Source organism: Anabrus simplex, chromosome 5, assembly GCF_040414725.1.
Source record: "Anabrus simplex isolate iqAnaSimp1 chromosome 5, ASM4041472v1, whole genome shotgun sequence".
Classification (NCBI taxonomy): domain Eukaryota; kingdom Metazoa; phylum Arthropoda; class Insecta; order Orthoptera; family Tettigoniidae; genus Anabrus; species Anabrus simplex.
This window is the reverse complement of record NC_090269.1, coordinates 266,147,199-266,171,545: the sequence shown is the minus strand read 5'-3', so window position 1 is coordinate 266,171,545 and position 24,347 is coordinate 266,147,199. Positions and strand designations below refer to the sequence as shown.

General features: G+C 38.5%; 1 protein-coding gene across 2 annotated transcripts in view; it reads left to right on the top strand.

The window, feature by feature from the left end:
* Positions 1-24,347, top strand: part of BicD (protein bicaudal D) — a 182,938-nt gene that overhangs the window by 96,703 nt on the left and 61,888 nt on the right. For both annotated transcript variants that reach the window (XM_067147379.2, XM_067147380.2), the window contains exon 10: positions 10,165-10,401. In XM_067147379.2, coding sequence (XP_067003480.1) covers positions 10,165-10,401 — 237 coding nt within the window. The remainder of the gene's footprint in view (positions 1-10,164; positions 10,402-24,347) is intronic.

The window sequence follows — 24,347 nt, the reverse complement described above, 5'->3', positions numbered from 1 at the left end:
GTAAAGTTAGCATTGTTTCTGCCCAACACATCAAGTATTACACAACCAGTAGACCAGGGAGTTATAAACTGTGTGATGATGTATTATTGCAAAAATAAGTCTTGTGATCTCTCATTGCCAATATTGAATCAGGAACTTCTGCCAGCAGTCAGGCACAGTCTGTTTCTGTGCTTGATGCCACTGTTTGTATTGCTGATGCAGTCAAACAAGTTCCACCAAGCACAGTATGATCTTGCTTCATGAAAGCAAATTTCAGGTATATGAATGGTGGAAAAGAATCAGCTGCTGCCGATCACTCTTGAGAATCTTCAGGAAACACTTGACCTAGCCAACTTTGTTAACCCGCGAGTGGTCGCTAGCCAAAATGTAACGTGAGTGGACACGCGTGAGACTTTCTCTCACATCAAAATAAATATGACATTTTTCAGTTTTGTGGGGCGTAAGGCTGAAATTTATCACTGAAATCAAACGCAAGTTCTACCTTATATATTTTAGATAAAAATGAAATAAAGAAAATGAAATGGCGTATGGCTTTTAGTGCCGGGAGTGTCCAAGGACAAGTTCGGCTCGCCAGGTGCAGGTTTTTTGATTTGACTCCCGAAGGCGACCTGCGCATTGTGATGAGGATGAAATGGTGATGAAGACGACACATACACTCAGCCCCCGTGCTAGTGAAATTAACCAATTGTTAAAATTCCCGACCCTGCCAGGAATCGAATCTGGGACCCCTGTGATCAAAGGCCAGCACGCTAACCATTTAGCCATGGAGCCAAACATAAATATGAAATGATTAGCTGTTTATTAAAGACACAAATTGCTACTTAAAATAACATATGCAATGTACATAAAAGTAACTTCCGTCCTGGAGTTGTAAAAAAAAAAGTATCTCACACATGCATCATATCTAATATTTACGTAAAAAGCAAGGTTTCTGAACACAATAACATTTTCAAAAACAAGAAGTGCTCATAATATAAATACTAACGCGTACAACAGGAGTAAGTTTTCCGCTCCACTTCAACATAACACCAACGCCATTAGTCGCGCGATGAGAGAAACTCTCACGCAGTGCGCACGGTCATATAGGTACCTTTGTTCTGACTAGGGGAGGGGGTGCTTACCTTTCAAATGTGTATCGCTCTACTCATGACAGTTATAAACTCAGCTAGAAGAGGGAACAGTCACCTCCCTTTCATCACTGTGAAGTAATATCACAATAAAAACTAATGTGAGAGAAAATCTCATATAGCGACCACTCGCGGGTTAACATACAAGCCAAGGACCATGCAACTTTAGATGTGAATATCGAAACTGAAGCTAACCTTAGAGACATTGATCAATTAATTGCTGATTATCAACAAAAGGACAAGGAAATACAGGAGCGGACCTAGCAGCCAAGATGTTTCCCGAGGGTGGGATGTCTCCAGAATGCTCCAGAGGGTTGATACATCCAGAGCACTCTAGGTGGTGAACCTTTTTTGGCTGGTGATCCAGGGCCTCCTAGTAACGTCAGAGAGAGGATGGCACATCCAACTTCAAGCCCCTCCTTCTTGCGGTGAACATCGATGATGGGTCAGTAGCCTAGCTATGACGTTGATTGCTCGTGGGCAGGACCATATCACAGCTTATCCTGTTTAAATTGAGTTTTACAATTTTTGTGGAAGATTTTTCAGTTATTTAGAAGAGGATTTGAAATTCTGTTCTGAATTGATCTATATAAGTGTTTCTGGATTTGTAAAAAGAAAAGAGAGCATGTTAGTGTGCTGGATTATAAAATATGGGTGTGCCTAAAAATGAATAGAAGATTTCATACTCGTTAGTGTTAAAAATTCAGTTGTGTGACAAAATGTGAAGGTATTATACTGGTAAGATGGTCCAAATGATTTGAACAAAGAGAGGAGTGCAACAAAATGACTGTCTCGTCTCTTCCAGTTTCTTTTCATTACACTCATGGGTGATGTAAAGGAAATCAAAGCAATGGAAAATGAAGATTTTTAATGCCTTTGTCCCTGCTGGTGATGTTGCCATTTAGGTAGATGGAAGTATACTTCCTGATACTAAAACTGAAGACTCTTGTGCAGTAGAATCATTGCCAATTTTTTGTGCTTAGACCCTTACTGGGATGTTTCATAATTAAGCATTTCTTGTTTTGCTCTTTAATGTATTTTTGTCCATTACCCCATTCACCAATTCAGGAAAGTGACCTGCAGTGTTGAGGGCAATTTGTAGCAAAACATAGAAATGTAGATAACTACCATTAAGAGTTCAAATTAAGTGCGAGTAAATGCTAGTCATTGGCATTGAAAATGAGTAGAATATGTACTCCTTGTAACCTCATACTCAAGAGAAAGAAGATGTAAATAGTTTTATATACACTAAAAAAAAAAATTCTGCGCACCATGAACAAATTGCACAAGTACTACAAAGGTTGCTGCATAGTATTATCATGGGCTGACATGTATTTCATTTGTGTTTCATGCTGATTGCTTGTGTGGAAATGCCACTAGGTAGTATACGTGTCCTTCCCTCATTCATGAAGGCTTGGGCCTACGCTGGTGGACCACCATCAGGGAGGGTCATTTCATCGTGGGACAGCCTGTAAGCAATCCATGGACATTGCTGCTTACTGTTTAGAGACATAGCTTTGGCAGCTGGGAATATGCATGTGGCCACCAGTACCATAAATAGGCAGCCAGTAGAGCAGGATATGTTGTCGTCATGTTCCTTACAACATTTACCATTACAACCTGAGAATTGCTGAGCACATTTGAACTTCTGTCAGAAATGTGCAGCATGGCGGCGTGTGGATTGGCAATGAGTTGTGTTCATTGACAGCTGAATTTGAGTTGGGAGATATGCTGGCAAGCACAGTGATCCATTCTTCATTGTAGAGCTGCTCACCACCCCATCGTGAGGTGCCATGGTGTAGGGTGCCATTTCCTACAATTCCTGCTCCCCACGGGTGATTGAAGGAACTGTGACAGTGTGGAGATATGTCCAGGAAATTCTGTAAATGTGTGTGCTTCCCTTCCTTGTGCAGTTCTACAACCCCTTTTTCCTGCAGGATAATGCCCAGCCTCACACAGCACAGATATCTCTAGTCTGCCTTTGTGATGTCAACATGCTTTCTAGATCACTAAGGTCTCCAGACTTCTCGTCCATCGAGAACATTTGGGACCAAATTGAATGGCAGCTTTAGCCAGTGGCAACCATCCTCATCCTCAGAAGAATATCTGACAGTTGTATGCTTCCATGTCCAACCATATTTTTGCTTGTCTCCATGCTAGGAGTGGTCCAGCACTGGACTAAGTACATCCTGTAAGTGTTTGTTACTCTGCAATAAACGCTTAGTATTGTACAATATTTTGATGTTTTCTTTATACTAACCACTTATGTGCCCTTGCAATGGGGTCCATTGTGTGTAATTATGATGATGATGATGATGATGATGATGATGAAAGTATATTTGGGTATAATAATAATAATAATAATAATAATAATAATAATAATAATAATAATAATAATAATAATAATAATATGGCCTCAGCTACCGTGTGCAGACATTTCAATTTGACGCCATCTGGCTGTCTGCTCGTCAATTTCGACGTTCTGTTTTACTCTAGGCCCACTAGATGGCAGACCGAGTAAACCGAAACTCTCTTGGGTGTCCGTGGCGGAGATTTAATGAATTTTGTCGGGTAAGCACCAAATGTGTCACCAGAGATCTTTTACATGCCGACATCGTATGACATGGAGTGTCGAATGGACTTCTTTTCCGCCCTTCAAAAATCCGATTACCTCTGCCGGGTTTGAACCCGCTATCTTGGGATCCGGAGGCCGACACTCTACCGCTGATCCACAGAGGCAGCTATGTTTGGGTATGATATCATGTGATGGAAGAGCCAACTTGAAGTGATAACTGAATGAGGAATGGATCTTGTTCATTTTCATCATCTAGAATCCAGTTTGTTCTAGCAACTTCGAGAGTGCTATCAGATCCTGTTCCAAACTTACCTCCAGCCTATCAATTGTATTTTACAGTCTCGAGAACTGCACATTTGAACTTCTGTCAAGAGAAGTAGGTCATTTACAATATTGAAAAATGCAAAAATCTATATGGGACTGATCAAACATGAATATACACTCATCAAAAAAGGTTGAGCACATACCATATTCTATTGTGTTGAGGTGGAACCAATATATTATTCCATGTGAAACTCAGAATAGTAAATGAAATGTAAAAGTACACTTCTTGTAACTTTGAAACCAGTTTGAAGAGAAAAACACTCAGTATGCAACTAAACCAAACATATTAAGGAACCTCCTCAGTTACAACATCACAAATTAAAGAGGTGGTGGTGGTGATTATTGTTTTAAGAGGAAGTACAACTGGGCAACCATCCTCTCACAAATTAAAGAGAATTTTCAATGTAGTCACAGGAGTAAATAACGTGTTGCTCCTCCATGAACACTGGGACACTTTTGAATGCGATGGGGCATGCTCAGTACCAAATCGTTAAATTGAGGCAAACAGTCCCACTCCTCGTTGGCAGCATCTTTTAGGGCCTGAATTGTTACTGTTGGATGTTGACAATTGGAAATTGCTCTTTTAAGCAAGGTCCACGCATGCTCTATGCAATTCATGTCCGGGGAAGACGCTGGCCAGTCCATTCCGCAGATCCCACATCGCTCCAGGTATCCATTTGCAGCTGCTACATGATGTGAACAAGTGTTACTGTCCTGTATAATAAACTCCATCACCTGCAGTCTCTGCAGAACCTTTTACTATGGGTTGGAGAATGTTGTGTTCGTACACTGCAGTCATCATGTTTCCTTGAATGTAAACCACTGTATGGCTGCCAAACATGATACCTACCCAGAATAGTGCTGAACCTCCAAACTATTGATGACATTCTGTTGAGAATGATTCGTTCCCTTCTTGTCCTCCATGCACAGAGAGTTGTCATCGGAGTGTAAACAATGTGCACATCATCGGTGATATTCTGGACCATTGATCTTGGGTCCAAGTCTGATGTGCTGTAGCCTATCAAATACAAGCCACCCTGTGATGTTGTCGAAGTGGGGGAGTCCTGAGAGGTCTTTTTTAATACAGTCAGCTATCTTGGAGTCTATTGTACACAGTTTTGGTACTTATAATAACTCCCATGGCATCTTGAAGCTTGTGGTGCTGAGTAGTAGCTGTGCATGTGGGGTGTCTCCGTGCAGATATGCGTATATTCCGTTCTTGAGCTGCTTCTGTTTTGCATGGACAGCCTGCACGATGCTGATCTGCTACTGAATGGGGGTCTTGGAACTTTTTCTACAACCTCTGGAGACAAGACTTTGATTTGTATAAACAGTGTTGGCAACGTCAACTTGTCTCATGTTTTGTTGCATCAGAGTGGTGATTTTGATGTGATCTGCTATAGACAGCATATGGCGAGGGATTTTAGTGCTCAGTGCATAGAAGCAGGGCACACAGACAAGCTTGCTTGGAAGTCACCTCAGTTCTAGTGTACTGGAACTGTTTACCAGTTATGAGTTGGATGACCTTAGCTGTGAAGAAGGCAGAGTTGCCATGATTTAAACAATGTACTTGCTGTCTAATATAAATGAAATATAAATATTTAGACATTATTGGGTAAACTGCAAATATGTTTTAAGTTGTTTTGATGAGTATGTGAGAAGAGACGTACTGGTAAATCTAACCATAGAAGAAAGGTTTAGTCCCCTGAGAATGATATGGTTTAGCCATGTAAAGAAGATCAGATTAACCTACCACCTCCAAAACATAACTAGGGAAGAAACATGCTGAGGTTAAGACCAGCAATCTGTTACTTTTGAAAATATCATCTTGAAGCTTTTAAATGTAGCAGGAGATGTAATGTACATATTTCAAGGAGAACTGTAGATAGCTTACTTTTGACTGAAAATGAATGAATGAATGAATGAATGATCAATAGAAAGTAATATTGAAAAATGGCTTCCAGGCCATTACAAAGAAGAGATGAGAATGTTTGATGATTTATTTTAGAGTTTTGCCAGAAAAATTGGAGTTGTCTTTCACAAATTTGTAACAGGGACCAAACACCTGATTTCATTGAGAATGAAGATCTTATATTAGAACTGATAGTAGTGAGAAACAGAGATGAACTATTACGCTATGTATAACTGCCGATGAAACTATATTAAAGCAAGTTTGCCTACAAATAAAACTATATTTTATGTATTAACCCTAGAACTGGCAATGTTAAATCTCGTGTTGGCAGCCATATTTGGCAGCTTTTAGTTGTCTAAATAAAATACAATTATTCACGAGGTATGAAATAAATCTACAAAGTTTTATATATCTACGTAGAGCTCGTACACTAAGGATTGTCGTGTTGACATGAAATTGCATAACTATTTTGACTAGAATAATGTACAGTCTGTTCAAAAAGAGGAAATCCCAAATTCAAAATAATAATGTAACTTTTGATCATATATACACAAACATATGAATCGTCAATAATTTACCTGTAATGCATTAGCAAAAGTGTCATCACTCTGAGGGGTATATTCAAACTATTATGGAAAATGTATTGACATGCCTTGTTCAGGAGGTGTGACTTCAGACCACTTTCTTGCAATAGGTTGCTATATTCCAGGCTCGTTATCACTTACCGATATTTGATGGAAAGAAATAGCTGATACAAATTCCAAATCCGACTCAGAATTTGTTGTTTCATTCTCTATATCCTCAGTCAGATCCGTCACTTTCATTTTCAAAGTTCTCCATACTTCATCACTAATTTTCTGTAATGAAGATGCCGCATTTAGACACACACTGTACTAAAAATTTGTATAATCAATTAAATAATATATTTACAGAAGTAAATAACTTCCGTAGAATGTAATACTACAAAATAAAATGAAATAGAATAGTAAAGCAGAGCCAGATGGTTTGTTTACAAACGCTACAGCAATGGCGCTCAAACAGATAGCCAGAAAACTGCATTCATTTATTTCTGTGAATTTGCGCTCAAAGAGGTTATAACTATGAATGAAACTGAACCCACGGCCGCTGTGGACATTGAGAACGGCAAAACGTAGACTACTGTGACATCTGTTGAAGAATTGAGAAAATTACGTGATGAAATTCAAACATGTCGAATATGCGAGGGCCACTACAGCGGGGATCAAAGTGTCGAATATTCGACAGTTGCTTGTTCTAGGGTTAAAAAATAACTTACAGTGCAATTAAAGATATATTTATATATTTATATAATAGAGAAGGAGTTGAAAACTTTTGGGAGGAACTTGATTACATATTAGCGAAGATCCCTGATGAGCATATAAAAATCTTACTTGGAGATTTCAATGCTAAAATAGGCAGAGAAAAGAAGTATCGCACAGTTGTAGGAAAATGGCCAGCTCATAAATTAACGAACAAAAATGGCCAAAGATTAATTGAACTTTGTGCAGATCATAGACTCGTTTTGGAAACCACCAGATTCATGAGGCGACCACATAAACTTATGACATGGAAATGCCCTAACGTAAAATTGGGAGAGTTTCAGATTGATCATGTTGCCATGGATAAAGATTATCATAAAGAAATTTATAATGTCAGAGTCCTCCGTGGGGTAGACATTGACTCGGATCATTATATCTCAAAAATAAAAATCAAGTTAACACCAAAAAGGAAACACAAACATAATCATCTCAAAGCAAGGAGAAATTATGATCCCAGTTACTTAATAAATAATAAAATATATTTAGAGAGATCCAAAACACCTTTAAATGACAAATTAGAGACAATGATCAACAAACTTAAAACCATAGCTGAAGAAATTGCCCCAATCAAAAGGAGAAAGAAACATGCGTGGTGGAACGAGGAATGTGACAAAGCAATTCAAGCAAGACACAAGGCATGGATAAATGATCAACAGAGGAAAACGGAAAAATCTCGAGAAGAACTAATTAATGCCAGAAGACAAACAGCTAAAGAAATTAGGACAATTAAAAGGAATTATCAAAAGGAAATGCTTAGCACTATAGAAGAAACATTCAATCAGCATAAAACAAGAGACTATTACAAAACATTCAAGCAATATCAATCTAAATTTACCCCTCCCACACTTATGTTAAGAAATAAAAATGGTAAAATGGCACACAATAATCAGGATAATGCTAACATTCTTGCAGAATACTTTAGAGAGTTACTTAATTGTGAGGATCCTGTGGAACATTTAGAATTTGATCCTAACCCAAAAAATAAAACTCCATTACAAAAGATTATACCACCAGTTTACAATGAAGTGAAAACGGCAATTAATGCACTTAAAAACTACAAAGCAGCAGGAGAGAATCAAATAGTAGCAGAAATATGGAAGAATGCTAATGATCAGACTATTCAAAACCTACATAAATACATCATTGATATTTGGAACACGGAGAAGCTTCCTGAGGAATGGAATACAGCGATAATCCACCCGCTGCACAAGAAAGGTGATCGCTCCGATCCAAATAATTATCGGGGGATATCCTTACTTGATATTACATACAAGATTTTATCCAAGATTATATACACAAGAATCCAAGAACAACTCGACCAAGAACTTGGAGAATATCAGGGAGGATTTCGACCAGGTAGAAGCTGTCCAGATCAAATCATTAGTTTAAAATGGATAATGAAGCACCAAAGAGTTCGAAGTAAGGGTCTGGTCATCACGTTTGTAGATTTTAAAAAAGCATACGACAGTATTCATCGTGACTCATTATTAAAAAGCCTTAAAGAATTTGGCTTACATCAAAAACTTGTTAACCTCATTAATATGACTTTTAAAAATACGAAGGCAAAAGTTAAATTTAGAGGTGAATTATCAGAATCATTCACTATAAGAACTGGACTTCGACAAGGAGACGGACTTTCACCATTGTTATTTAATTGTGCATTGGAGAAGGTTATGCGTGAATGGAACAAGAAATGCCAACCAACTATCAAGATCGGTAGAAATATTAAACTCAACTGCCTTGCTTTTGCGGACGATTTAGCATTACTTGCAAATACAATAGAAGAGGCTAAATTTCAAATTGAACAACTAGAAATTATAGCTAAAAAAATGGGATTACAAATTTCATTTGAAAAAACAGAAATGATGCCAACTTTTAAAGTTGATTTACCAGTTATTCAGCTGAACAGTAATAAAGAGATTAAAATTGTTCAGAAATTCAAATATCTTGGGGAAATAATAACATGGAACACAAATGAAAAAGAAGCAATAGAACACAGAACAACTAAATTTAAACAAGCACAAAGACTTACCTGGCCAACCTATAAAAAAAAATCTCTTTCGATAAACGCTAAGCTGAAACACTATAATTCCATAGTTAAACCAGAGGCAACCTATGCTAGTGAAACTTTATTCAAATTAAATGTAAAATCTACAACAGACAAATTACAGAAAACTGAGAGAAGAATTCTTAGAACAATTATTAATAAAAAACACCAAGTTGATGGACAGTGGAGATTGTTGCCTAACAACATTGTCTATCGTGAATGTGAATCAATAATATCTACAATGCGTAAAAGAAGAATTTCCTTTTTCTGTCACATATCAAGATTAGCAGACACCAGGATATTGAAACAACTATTCGATTACTTTTTGAAGAATAAAATCAATAATAATTGGTTCAAAGAAGTTCAGGACGATTTGGAAGAATTGGGTATAACTCGGCAACAAATCAAAGACAGAAAAGAGAAGAGGATTTTGAAGAACAAAAGCATAAGTCTCAAACTAAAAGCAGTTGAACGGAAACAATATACTATATCGGACACACAAAGGGCTTCCAGGTCGGAGAGGATGAAAAAGTTCTGGGAAAAGAAGAAGAAAAAATTAACTCAAATGTATTGATTTCAGTGCTCCAATGTGGGCGTAAAATATGTAAATAAAAGTAAATAAATAATAATTTCTTGAAAAAAAATGAAACAGCAATAAGTAGCTTCTCTTTCAAAATTCTCTTCACTGATGGTAGGGATTGTTCACATTTATATAATAGAAGATCTCTCATGTTATAGTCAGTCAAGTTCAAATGATCAGTTATGCTTAATTTTAACGGATTTCTTGCTAGTCATTACCGTTAACTGTTCGATTAGACATATTTTCTTTTGTGTTTTTACAGGTGGTGATTCTGAAACTGGTCCAAAAGGTGTTGGTGAAGGTTATACTATGTCAAAGATAGAATTATTGTGTAATCAGTTGAAAACAGATGTTCCTTTGAAAGATCTTGAGAGCTTGAATGATGCAGCTGCAATGGCTAAGCATGTTGAGACAATACTGGACCAAATTAAACATCTTCGTTCTTCAGTTGAAAATACCATTGAACTCTCGAAGGCAAAGCGTGGAAGCATGTCAGAAGGTAATATTTGTTGTACAATGTTCACTTTATTTTCATCTATTTATTTTTAATACACCAGTAAAACAAAACAATTTAAGATTATAACATTTAGTCTATACCTGCTGTGTGCCTATTTCACATAGAATATTGCCTACAAATAAAACTATATTTTATGTATTAAAAAATAACTTACAATGTGCAATAGAAACCTATTGTATTTAAATTTAATTGAGTTTTTTTCTTTTTCAGGTATAGTCTGTTATTATGTTTTGTTTTTCAGGTATTTTCTAAATTTTATTTATTCATAAATTAGTTTTGCTAGACTGAAGAACCTAGCAATTATAAATTATGGAAGTCGTAATAGTTATTGTTCTGCCTTGAAATAGCAAAGTGAATTTGAATGACTGCCCAGATTTCTAGTTTTATAACAATTAAAAGTTATAGTGCTCAAGCAGTTTGATGCTTGCTGGGGTGAAGTTAGGGTAAGGGGTTTTATGACTTTGGAGGAAATATAATTTTATGAAGCAGTAAAAACTCTGTTACCAGTCGCTTTGAAGATTTATTAAATATTTCACTTCACAGTGTGTTTTGGAGACTTTGCTCCATTGTCAGGTAGTGAAGTGGTGGCAGAGATTGTTATTCTATTTGTATACAGGTACTATAGTGTTACTTTTTAAGAGGAGGAGGTATGTAGAAAATGTGATTGTGTTACATTTAAGAGTAGTAGCTATATTAAAAATGAGTTGTATACTTCCAAAGAGGGTCTTCTCCATACTGTGGACTTCTTCGATATTTGAGAAAAACTGTTCTTAAGCTTGAATATCATTTAAGCATAGAAAATTGGATGTATTTGAAAAGTTTATCCCTGTCAAAATATGGCAAATATAATTAAAATAATTGATTTCTAGTTTTTAAAATAAAATTTTGATTTAAGAAATGATTGGAACACTCCTGTGTTGTGGAGAAGTTTTGAAATGGTGAACAGTGGATATGGTCACTAACGGAACAATCATAAAATACACTTAAACCTCATTAAAACGTTTCTGCAGGAGACAACAAAAATGAATGTGTTAAGCGAGAAAACGTACTACTGAATATACATATACAAACTATCCAACAGGGATATAGAAACACTAGATAAGAATTTTTCCGACACGAGTGCATTTTACATTATATATCTACGGGTACGGTGAAAACTATATCTACAAAGGTAATCCCAAAAATAAGGTCACCTATTTTTTTTATAAATACATAGACCTGTTTATTTTTACAATGGTTTACATCATTTTACAGCTTGAACAATTAGCTATTTTTCTACATAATCACCATTTTGGTCGATGCATTTTTGTAGACGCTGCAACAGTTTTTGTATGCCCATGTCATACCAGCTCGCTGCCATGCTGCTCAGGAAGTTGTGAATCTCATCTTTCACCTCGTTGTCGGTGCTGAATCGCTTTGCAGCCAAATGTTCTTTCAACTTACGGAACAAGTGGTAGTCATTGGGCGCCGAGTCGGGACTATAGGGTGGGTGGGTGATAATGTTCCACTGAAACTGTTGCAGGAGAGCAACGGTTTGCCGGGCGACGTGCGGGCGAGCGTTGTCTTGGAGAATGTTTATGCCATTAGTCAACGTTCCTCTTCTCCGGTTCTGAATTGCCCGTCTGAGTTTTTTCAGGGTCTCACAGTACCTGTCAGCATTAATTGTGGTCCCAGCGGGCATAAAGTCGACCAACAATACCCCTTTTTGATATCAGAACACCGTTGTCATGACTTTACCGGCAGACTGTGTTTCCTTGAATTTCCGCGGCTTTGGTGAAGAGGGATGCCGCCATTGGCGTGATTGTTGCTTGGTCTCAGGTGTAAAGTGTAACGCCCAGGTTTTGTCACCCAAGACAATTGAGTCCAAAAAGTTGTCCTGTTCGGCTGCTAAGTGTTGAAGAAATGCGTGGGGAAGAATCAACTCGTTGCCGCACGTGGTCTTCAGTCAGCATGCGTGGCACCTATCTTGCGCACACCTTCTGGTATTTCAACTTTTCAGTTAAAATTCTGTGAGTGGCGCCTTGGGAAACCTCAGGAACCAAAGTGCAGAGATCATCCAGGGTGATCCGTCGATCTTCACACATGATTCGCTCAACCTTTCCCGCTCCTTTGCTCGTCATGAATTTCGGTCCGGCCGGCTGCAGACTCTCTACACAACTTACAAACATTTTGACATCCATGCACTACTCACCATACACTCAGTTGGCGATGGATTTGAATCGGTTCAGTACCTTTTGAATTAAAAAAACTAATAACTGCGCGCACTTCGCACTTGGCGGTAACATACAACGGGAAAATAATTAGTTTTCTATCATTATAAGGTGTATTGACAAGGTGGACTCAAGTAAGGAAAACTATTTTAAATAGTTCTGTAATAGAATTGCATGTTTATATGCGAGCGCGGGAAACTCTCTTCACAATATTGTGACTAACAGCCACTCGAACAGAGTTCTGAATTTATAAAAAAATAGGAGACCTTATTTTTGGGATTACCCTCGTACTATTTCTAAAGAAGAGAGGAAAATATTGAAAGGTGTGAGAAACACGAGAGAAGAAATATGAAAGCCTTCTCTGCTGGGGCTTACAAAAAACAAGTGCACTGAAAGTTGTGAAAAACACCAAACAACAAATACAAAAACATATGCACAGGGGCCAATAAAAAATATCCAAGTATTATTACAGATCACACTCTTTCTAAAACAAATGTTAGTAGGAGCCTTTTATTTCGGAGCAGTGGGTTATTAAACATTATTTTCTGTTCACACTCTTAGATAATGAATTGGAGGTTACACTCGATCATGTGCAACTGGGAGAAATCAGGAGGAATGACTTCGACCGTCATTTTGAAAAACTTTGGTCAAATCGAATGATCGAGTTGAACTTCGAAGGTACGAGTTCAACATTCGCGACCTCTGCACGCTTAAAGATGCAGATGCCAGTCCGCTTTCTGAAAGATTTAATTTTGTCTTCATTAGTATGGAATTTTACAACTTTTCCCATATCCTCAACTAGGCTATCACAAGACAAATACGCACCACGCTAGTCACTTTCACACGATTATGTTCCTAATCCAGATACGTAGGTGGTTTGAAAAGTTCTCGGAATGCACTAGAATTAAGTATCTTACCTCGGTGGAACTGCTTTTATTTTTCAACATAGTCTCCCTGTAGACTAATGCATTTGGTCCAGCGATGTTCCAATGCCTTGTTCCCATCTCAAAAATGAGATTCCTCCAGGCCTGCAAAATACCTCTCCAATTCGGTTGTCAGTTCTTCCCTTGTAGAAAATCTCTGTCCACCGAGAAAAATTTTCAGCTTGGGGAATAGATGAAAGTCTGATGGTGCCAAATCAGGTGAATAAGGTGGATATGGCAACAATTCGTACCCCAGTTGATGAAGTTTTGCCATGGCAATAACACTTGTGTGCGGCGGAGCGTTGTCCTGATGAAAGATGACCTTTTTCCTTGCCAAACCAGGCCTTGTTTCGGGTATCTTTTCCTGTAGTTGGTCTAGGAGGTTTGCATAGTATTGCCCCGTAATTGTTTTGCCAGTAGGAAGGTAATATATCAGCAGAATGCCTTCTGCATCCCAGAAAACTGAGGCCACGACCTTTCCGGCCGAACGCACTGCCTTTGCTTTCTTTGGTGGTGGTGAATCAGTATGTTTCCATTGCTTTGACTGCTGTTTTGTCTCTGGGGTATAGGCACCGTGCGCGTCGCTCTAGCGGCCGGGCGGAGAACAACACGTGAGGCAGACTCCAGACTCGCAGTAGCTGTTCTGTTATGACTGAGCGGTTAGTCACTCAGATGATAATGGCAGAGAAAAGGAGATCAAGTAAACGCAATTGTTGTGTTGTCGGATGTTCCAATACTTACGCAAATACGAGAAGTGAAGTACAAATTTGTTGTTTTCCAAAACGAGCGATAGATGTGGACTGAAGGAGGCGATGGATAATACAAGGAGTTAACCGAACGAAGTAAGTAGGTTCAGTTGATCCGATTTAATTTAATTTTTAGCACTGATGGATCACTTTGGCAACCTACGACTTACTCAAGAATATGTAGTGCATATTTCATCGGAAACAAAAGATTTGGACACCCACTACGTCCAACCTATGTTCCGACAATATTTCCGGATGAATCCAAGAAGAGGAATGTATCGCCGGGATCCAGCTTACAGCGTTTTCACTGACAACTCAAGCGATTAAAAAAGGAAGAATCAGACGGAAAATTTTCAAGTACAGTTTGCCCAAGTAACATAACCAAGGATGCATCCGTGGGAACAGATGCATCTGAATTTCATTGTTCAGAGTTCATGTTTTCTTGTTAAAAAAATGAAACCGACATGAATACACAAGCATGTATTCCACTTAATTTCGGTCTGGGAGGGGTCATTACGAAACATGATAAAATGTGTGGAACGGAAGACGATCATGCATACATCAAGGGTCCAGGTTTCCAAGGCTACAGTTCCAAGGAACAATACACAAATGCGTGATTTAACAGGTGTGAACTTTAACGTCTCTGCCTTGCGTTATTACCAAACTGTAATGTTTCGAAATTATGTAAAGAAACCAGATTATTCATTTTCCTAATGAAAATGAAAATCGGACTGTCCTCTTCTGCTTTGAGTGTGTTCACAAGACAACAATTTCACGTATTTTTACGACCGTACTTATACAACTTGCACTGCTTGAAACATTTCATATTCTGGCCTAGTAAGGAAAGTGTTCAAGAAACAATGTCTCCGGCATTTAAAAGAAATTACGGTAATTGTCGAGCCATTATTGACTGCACGGAATTTAGAGTTGAACAGTCTCCCCAAGTAGATCAAGGAATTGTATTTCTATTCTCAATACAAGGGTTGATACACTGCAAAAGTTTTAATTGCAATCACGCCTAATGGTATGATCGCTTTAAATCTAAATGTTACGGTGGAAGAGTAGCGACTCATTCATAATAACCGTCAGTGGTTTACTTTCCTTCAACCTGGCGATGAGGTCATGGCTGATAAAGGATTTAGGCATCAGAACTAACTTATCTGGCCGCGGTATCATAATCGTGACACTGCCGTTCTTACATGGCGGGAGATTAACAGCTGAGGAAGTTGAGAGCACTTACAATATTGCGAGAGTTAGAATTCACGTAGAAAGGTGTATTCAAAGAATCAAAATATACAATATATTACAGAAATTGCCAACAGAATTTTTTCCACACGTGGATGACATCGTCTGTGTGTTGCGCGTTAACGGATTTGCAACCTCATCGAATAACACGAACAACAAATAAATTTCCATAGCATTCTATTGCTTCACTTTCCATTTAACATTCCGTAAGAATGTTCAAAGCAGCTCCCCCAATTGGAGATTCATTTACAAATGCGAGAGCGTAGTTTTGATCCGATTTGCTTTCGTGCTAGCAGTTTTTTTTTCTCTTGAAATCATCAAGGGCTTCCTGATTGAGATAGTGTCCAGGAAGATTTTAATTAAATGATCTGTATCAACCTGCACTTTGCTGGTAAAAAACATTTCATCACTCACAGTGCGAAAGGTGTATTTGTCTGGCAAGCGCACGTCGTTATAGACTTGTAAATGTAATAGCTGTGTCACAATTTCCTCACATTCTTCTCTCTCCATATCATTCACTACCCTGTCTATCAATAAGGTGACTACGGCCCTGCACGATTGCTAGTTTTCAGTACTTACTTCTGCTCGATGCTTTTTACGAAGACTGCAAGGGATGTGTTTTAAAACATCCTCAGTTAATTCGAAAGGGGGAAGAGATGTCCTCAGTCTTTTTACCGAACAGTTCTTCACGCGTTTGCCTTTTCTATATTTTTTTGTTGACATTGTTTTCGGGCTCGGTTTTCCCCACTGTTGCGGACGGTCTGTTTTGGAAACAACACTTTCATTATTTATATAATACACTACCGCAGCTACGCGTTTGCAAGTTCTTCTGGCGCCGGCAGTACAGGAACATTCGCTGGTAGAGACATTACGATTCTGGTCAACCTGAACACAAAATAAAAAATGCGTACAACTTAGCAAACATGCATCAATTAATCCTTACTAAATAAACTATATAAATTTTTACCTAACTACACCTTGCCTACCTCAAGTTTCACGATATAAGGCGGAAAATTGCCAGACGTTTGTCGGGTGACTTTTCCTGTGATGTATCCGAAACCATTCGAAATTAACTCTTCAACGCCGTTCACGTGGCCACTGACAACAAGGTTTCTTCCTTTATTACACGATGATTCACTTAGATCCCCGAATTGAATCGCTTTAAACCCGCAACTTGTTCGAATCTTACACACGTTGTACTGAGACTCTCGCACTGCGCCTCACCTCTTGTTTCAGAACGGGCCACTATGTAGCGCTAGTAGTTGCATTTCGATCTACCTGCACGGTGCCTATAGTAGTGGACCCAAGTTTCATCTGTAGTCACAAACCGACGCAAAAAATCTTGTTGGTCGCACTGAAAACGGGCCAGACTTTGTTTGGACATTTCCAATCTGGTGCGTTTATTGTCCAATGTCAAGAGCCGCGGCACCCATCTTGCGGATAATTTTTTCATACCCAATTCTTTGGTTAAAATATAATATACCCATTCAGAAGACATCCCTACAGCTTCAGCAATCTCCCGCACTTTCAGTTGACGATCCTCCATGACCATTTTATGCACTTTTGTGATAAATTCTGGGGTCGTATTGTAACACTTTTTGGCCGTCCAGTACGCAGATCATCATCCAAGCTCTCCCGACCAAATTTAAACTCGCTGGTCCACTTGGCAACAGTTGAAAATGAAGGAGCAGAGTCCCCCAGTGTGTTCTGAAAGTCGGCATGAATTTCCTCTGCTTTCATACCTTTCTTTACAAAGTATTTAATCACTGCTCGAATCTCAGTTTTTTCCATTGTCACAAATCACTACGCAGGAACAACAACAAAGAGTCGTCACTACCACACTCTGCAGCTAGAGCACTGATGCGCCACGTGTTCAGTCACAAAGGATGTGTGATTATTGCTCAGGAACCTCTTTGCTCTAGCACTGACATCTAGCGGTGATTCCGAGAACTTTTCAAACCGTCCTCGTATAGGCTACATATCACGCAGCATAAATTTCACCGTACAATTTTTTAATTTAAAACAAAATCTAATGTAATGCAAATAGTATTGAATAGGTGGAAACCTTTAGCTTTTGTTTTAAATTATATTGCTCTTCAATACGGATTAATATGAAATTTGTTACCTATGATTCACTGTACCACTCAATGCAAAATAAATTTCTAACTTCTGAATGGAATGTGAAATACAAGCATAAATATTTATAACAACACCGAGTATGTGTCCCCTCCATAATTTAGCCATCCTTTTAGAACACCAACATAATTTGTTAGCAGCAGTCGTTGCGTCCTGTGATGCATAAGCAGTAAGCAAGTTAGAACCAATAATTTGATCAATATCCGACAGCTGAGCTATTGAGGGAATAGCATCTCGAAATACACACATATAAATATTCATACATGCTTCGCCTTTGTCGCAATCATGCAGCTGTGGTGACGGATCATACCCGAGTTGTAAATTACGTTTCTTTCACAAGGGATGACAAATAACATTTTTAGGGCTAGGAAAAATGCGATTGTACTCATCTACTGCCATAGGTATGTTCCTAATCCAGATATAGGCTACTGTGTCACGCGGCAAATATTCACTACACTTCACTGTACCACGCAACATAAAATCAATTTCTAACTTCCTAATGGAATGCAAATTACAAGCACAAATAGACTCACTGAGTTATTTAGCAATCTTGCTGCTAACCGGCAGTCAAAACTGAAGATTCGTGAGGCTAACGGCTTGCTCCTTGAACGTTCAACTTATCCTGTGAAGTTCAGGAATTTAAGGCCTCTTTCCATAATCATGCAACTGTGGCAACGGATCTTACTTGAGTAGAAATCACGTTTATTTCACAGGGGATGACAAATAACATTTTCAGGGCTATGAAAAATGTGATCATATTAAGCGCTAATAGCGAAAATTCATGACGCAATAAGTGGGGTATATTTATAAAATAGATATAATGCGATGAGAATTGGGACTTCGAATTTACGATGTGCTAAGTGGGAAAACTTTTTAATGAGGAATGCACTAATGAGGTTTCACTGTATAATCATTATTTTAAAGCATACCTATTTTAATATTGGAGTAGTTACAGTAATTTTTATTCCAAGAACAGTGATCTCTACAAATCATAATTGGAACAGAAACATTCACTACTTTTGTAAAACTATATGCAATAATAATCAGCTAAAACAGAAAAATGTCTGGAGAGAATATTGAAAAGTAGAAAAAGAATAGTGTCAGAACATTTTATATTTGCAAATCAGTGTCATGTTCTTCAACATTTTCACATAAAACGTCACCAACAGAGGGTACTTCAAATTGTTCTCCATTCCTCAAAATCTCTCTGATATGTTATTAAATCAGTGTAAAATAGGAGTCTCCATTCATCCAATTCTCTCCATAATATTTCCTCTGAAGGTCTGCAATATCCTTCAACATTTCTACTTTGAAAAGTCTTCCAGTTGGCAAGGTTTCTGGGTCATGCTCGTTGACACTTTTCCTCCTTAAAATGTCCTTACAATACACCATAGTTGGTTCTGTGGAATATTCTCCTTTCACTAAAATATTACTACACCTGTTCCTTATCATGATTACCCTTTTTGATGATTGGAGCTTTAAATGTCAAAAGCCTGCTGCTTTCAAGCTTGCATTTTCTTGATTTTTCTGATCATACACTGGCACCGAATTTGAACCAAGTGTGTCTTTTATAGAGTCTACCTTCCTAACTTTCTCTGTGCGAGCGAATACTCAGTCTGGTGGAATGAGAGTGATCCATAACTGGCAAGATCAATTCTACTGTGTTAACATAGACAGGAGCATTGACATCCAACCATTTTGACACCACTCCTATCAGGACAGAGTTCTTATTTTGGCCACCACATCCATCAGCCACTAATCTGATTGTTTTAACACTAGTGGAATTCTGTAAATACAGCCTGTAATATACAAAACTGCTGATTTCATTTGTCCCTTTTGGTTTTTGTTCTATTTTCATAAATAAATAAACACATTATCTTTCGAAAGAGAATCTTCAGATTTAGTTTGACAAATGGAGAAATTCGTCATCATCAACAATCGGTTTACTCATTGCTGAGCGTCGTGATCTCATTTCTGTACTTCATTAGTAACTGCATCCTTAATTAGATTTTTCCATCCTGAGTGGTCTTCAGCTCTTCTTAAGATATTGTGAAGAGGTAGACTGGTGATATTCTTTGCTTGGTCTAACCATCTACTTGTTCTGCCTTTTGGTCTTGTGCCTTCAATTTTGCCTTGCAGAATGGTCTTTTCTAAATTGTCTCCTTCTCTCCTCAAAATGTGTTCCAGGAACTGGAGGTAACTTTCACTAACACGGGAAGATAAACGTTTTGTGATGCTCAGTTCTTCTATAATTAGTGATGGACAGAAAAATGCCCATCTGTTTGGAGAAAACAGTTTTCGGGTGGAAAACGAACGAACTGTTTTTAAAAGTTCCACCAAACAGTTTTTCCTTCAATACAGTCCACAGTTTGTCTTTCACTGTTTGCTAGTGAGTAGACACTGGATGTAACCTTGAACCTACCCGCGCGTTCGGAGCTATTCGGCCTGAAATCGGCATTGGTCGGTACTTAACCACTCCCATTCCCTCGCTGTCAAATCGACAGTTTGTCTCGTATTTAGTTGGCAGTGAGCCAAGAGCTGTTTGGAAAAGCAGTTTTTAGCCGAACAGTTCTTCCGCGTTTTCGCTTATTGCTGGTTGCGGGCTGTTGGCGGGTGATGTACCGTTGTTCTCAAACCAGTTTTAAAACGGAACGGTGTTAAGTTTGCCGAGTGCTGAGCGAGGCGAGTTGTTTTATAACATGTCAAAACGAAGCGAGGTGTGGAATTATTTCACGAAAAGTGACAATGATAAGGCGCTTTGCACTATCTGCAAGCAACTTATTTCTTACAAGTCAACTATTACAAATTTGAAAGGACATTTGCAAAGAAAACATATAGCAAAATATACTGAGCTAACGTGTCATAGTGTTAAGGAAATACCTTCAGTGGAAAAACGACCAGGTAGGCCTACAGAGGATAGAGAGGAACCTAGTATTAGCACTAGCAGGCCTGATAGCGAAGCCTCGACTGCTGATTCATGTGTTGCGCCTAAAAGACAAAGATTAATTAGGTCTTACGTCACCAAAAATGTTTCATCTGCCCAAAAGAAATGAATTGATCGTGACTTACTTGATTTATTTATTTTAAATTATCAGCCCTTAAGTATTGTTGAGGATAGAGGGTTTTCTAAACTTATGAAGTGGATCCCTGGCTATGAATTACCTGGTAGAAAGACTATTTCAAATGTGATGATTCCAGCACTCTATCATCAACAGTTTTCTTTAATACGAGAGACAGTAACAAATGAAGCAGTGATTGTGTGCAAACAACCGATTTGTGGACATCGTTAGTTGCAGAGAGTTACATTGCCGCAACAGCGCATTACATTACGAAAGAGTTTTCCTTCAAGACGGTTTTACTGAAGTGTTCTAGTTTTACTGGAAGCCATACGTCTGTTGCGTTGGCAAATGAAATTAAGTGTATACTATCTGATTGGAAGCTGCATGACAAAGTGAATTTTTCAAATTTTGATAACGCTAGTAATATAACAAACATGTTTGAGGAAATTCTGAAGTGGGAACACTATGGCTGTTTTGCTCATAAATTAAATTTGATTGTCCAGGGTTCTCTTCAGGAAATGCTGGTCATCATTGAGAAAATCAAAAAAGTTGTCAGCTACTTCAGGAAAAGTTCACTAGCAAGCGAAAAACTACTGAAGTACCAGATATCAAGTGGACATACAGTGCCTAAACGCCTTTCCCAAGACATCACGACGCGCTGGAATTCAACTTTTTATATGTTGCGTCGATTTGTAGAACTTGAAGAAGCTATCAGGGCCACTATTGCTCTGCTAGATAAACATCTGCCCGTAATAACTGGCGAAGAGTGGCAAGCTTGTCGTCAGCTTTGCAATGTGCTAGCTCCGTTTGAAGAAATGACTAATTCTCTGAGTGGAGAAGCATATATGACTGGAAGTTCTGTGATTGTGGTCGTCAGGTGTCTGAAAGGTATTTGCGAAAAACTCGGGCAATCAGCCGAGTTCACAGAAGGAGTGAGGGCCGTAATTGATAGCCTTATTAAAGGGTTAGGAGAAAGGTTCAAGAACGTTGAACACAACAGCACCTTCGCCTTATGCACTTTATTAGATCCACGCTATAAAGACCACGTTTTTCAGGACCCTGTGGCACTAGATAACGTCAAAAAGAGGGTGCGTAATTTAGTAGTGGACCTAATAGAGAGAAACGCCCAGACCAGCGAGAAGCAGAATATTGACATTCTGTCCTCCTCACTTCCATCTACAACTGGTGCATTTCAGCCCTCTTGTCTAATAAGCGCTTGGAGCATTTTCAACGACATTATTGGAGATAAACGTCCTCAAACCAGCCCTCTGTCACGAGCCAACAAGGAACTGGATTTGTATTTGAAAGATGACATTTTACCTCGTGTAAATGAAGCAGGGGAATCTAATTGCCCCTTAGATTGGTGGAAAAATCACCAACATGTGTATCCCAATTTAGCACAAATATTCATAACAAAGTGTAACATAGTGGCCACTTCAGTGCCCTGTGAAAGACTTTTTTCCCGAACTGGACTGATTGTTAATGAAAGGAGAACAAGGCTGTCATCAAGAAAGGTAGAAATGTTGATGTTCCTCAATGTAAATACGAAGAGTTAGTGCTTGAGTATTTTTCATAACGGGTATCATGTGAACAGAATAATAAAGTGTAGCATAGTGAGCACATCAGTGCCATATTGAAGACCTACTTTTTCAAATTGAATTGGTAATTAATGCAAAGCTCTCACAAAAAGAGGTCGAAATATTAATGTTCATTAATGTAAATGTGAATAATTAATTTTTAAGTGTTTTCCTAATATTGTGCATCTTACGAATACTCTCGTTTTGTGTGTGTGTATTTATCTCTCTTATCTATAACATTCTGTAACTTCTATTTTTAACAGTAGTTCTCGTTGAACAATGATCTTATAATGGTATATGATGAACATAGACACTGTATAATAATACTGCTATAGATACTTCACTAATAACACACTGGTTAACAAAAACTCTGGGTGTGTGGAACCGTATCGATGAGCAGACCGCCGCGATCACAAAACGCTAATGTCAGTTGATAGCCTAATGATAAATAAATGTCTTTACAGACTATATCCTTTGCTTAACAGTGGAGTCTTCACTCGTCTTATCATTCTTCCTGTGTATCCTTCATACTGGTATTTCTTGAGCCTTCAGCTTGTGCTGTCTGCCTAGACATTACGAAACAAGTTAGATTGAAAGGTGGTGAAAGATCTCATTTCCTATCCCGTAGCCCCCTTGTGCAGGTGACTCACTCGTCCTTCACAGTCTTGTTATGAACGAATGACCTGTTGTATTCAAACTGTTTGCGAAAACAGTTGTTTTTAACAAACAAACAGTTCGTTGGCGTTTTCCTAAAACAGCAGAAATGACCACCACTATCTATAATGGAAGCATTTGTCCTTTTTGTCCATGGTATACAGAGCATTCTCCGCCAACACCACATCTCAAAGGCATCTATTCGGTTCTTGTCACTAGCCTTCACAGTCCAGGTCTTACAACCGTACAGGAAAACAAGAGAACACCAATAATTCCACCAATCTTATTTTCACTGTTTTGGATAATGCCCGGTTCTGCCAGATCTTTGTGAGTTTAACCATTGCGGCACGACCTAGGACAATCCGTTGTTTTATTTCTTTATCACAATTTCCCGTGTTACTGATTGTGAGTCCCAGATATACACAATCATTCACCAACTCCAGATCTTTCAGGCATCCTGTCATTTGGATTGGGATTTGACTTTGTCGGTTGATAACCAATAGTTTGGTCTTTTTCATATTAATTTCTAGACCAAAATCCGAACTAATGACTGTCACTCTAGAGAGCAATTCATCAAGTTCTTGTCCACTTCCTGCAATGAGTGTAGTATCATCAGCGAAGCGTAAATTGTTGATTTTCCTACCACCGATTGAAATTCCACTATCCCAGCCATCCAGTGCTCTTCTCATTACATACTCTGTGTAAATATTGTAGAGTTGGGGTGACAGTATGCAACCTTGTCTGACTCCATTTGTCACATTGAAAAATTCTGAGCATTCACCATCCACCCTTATGGTTGCATTACGACTATTATAAACACCTTTCAATAATGATGTTAAGTGTTTTGGGACTCCACATTCATTGAGCACTTCCCACAACTTGTCCCACGTGACACAGTCGAAGGCCTTTTTATAATCGAGGAATCAAATATAGGCAGGGGCACAGAACTCGCTGCATTTCTCAATTATCTGCCTCATGTTTGTTATTGACTCTCGTGTACCTTTACCTGCCACAAAACCTGCTTGTTCAGCAGAAATCTGAGACTGCAAGATAGTTTTTAGTCGTTGATTCATTATGTACAGCAGGACTTGGCTAGCATGTGATATTAATGCTATGGTGCGGTAATTAGAACAGTCCCTAACTGACCCTTTTTTGTGAAGGGGGATGAGAACAGATGTAGTCCAGTCTTTAGGCCATTCTCCAGTTTTTCACACTTTACTACATATTGAATGTAAAGCATGGATGCCTTCTTTTCCCATTACTTTCAGCATTTCTCCAGTAATACAATCTGTGCCTGGGACTTCGTTGTTTTTCGAATGTTTGATGGTGTTCTCAATTTCACTAAATAGGATAGCAGGCTCTGTGCCACATTTCATGC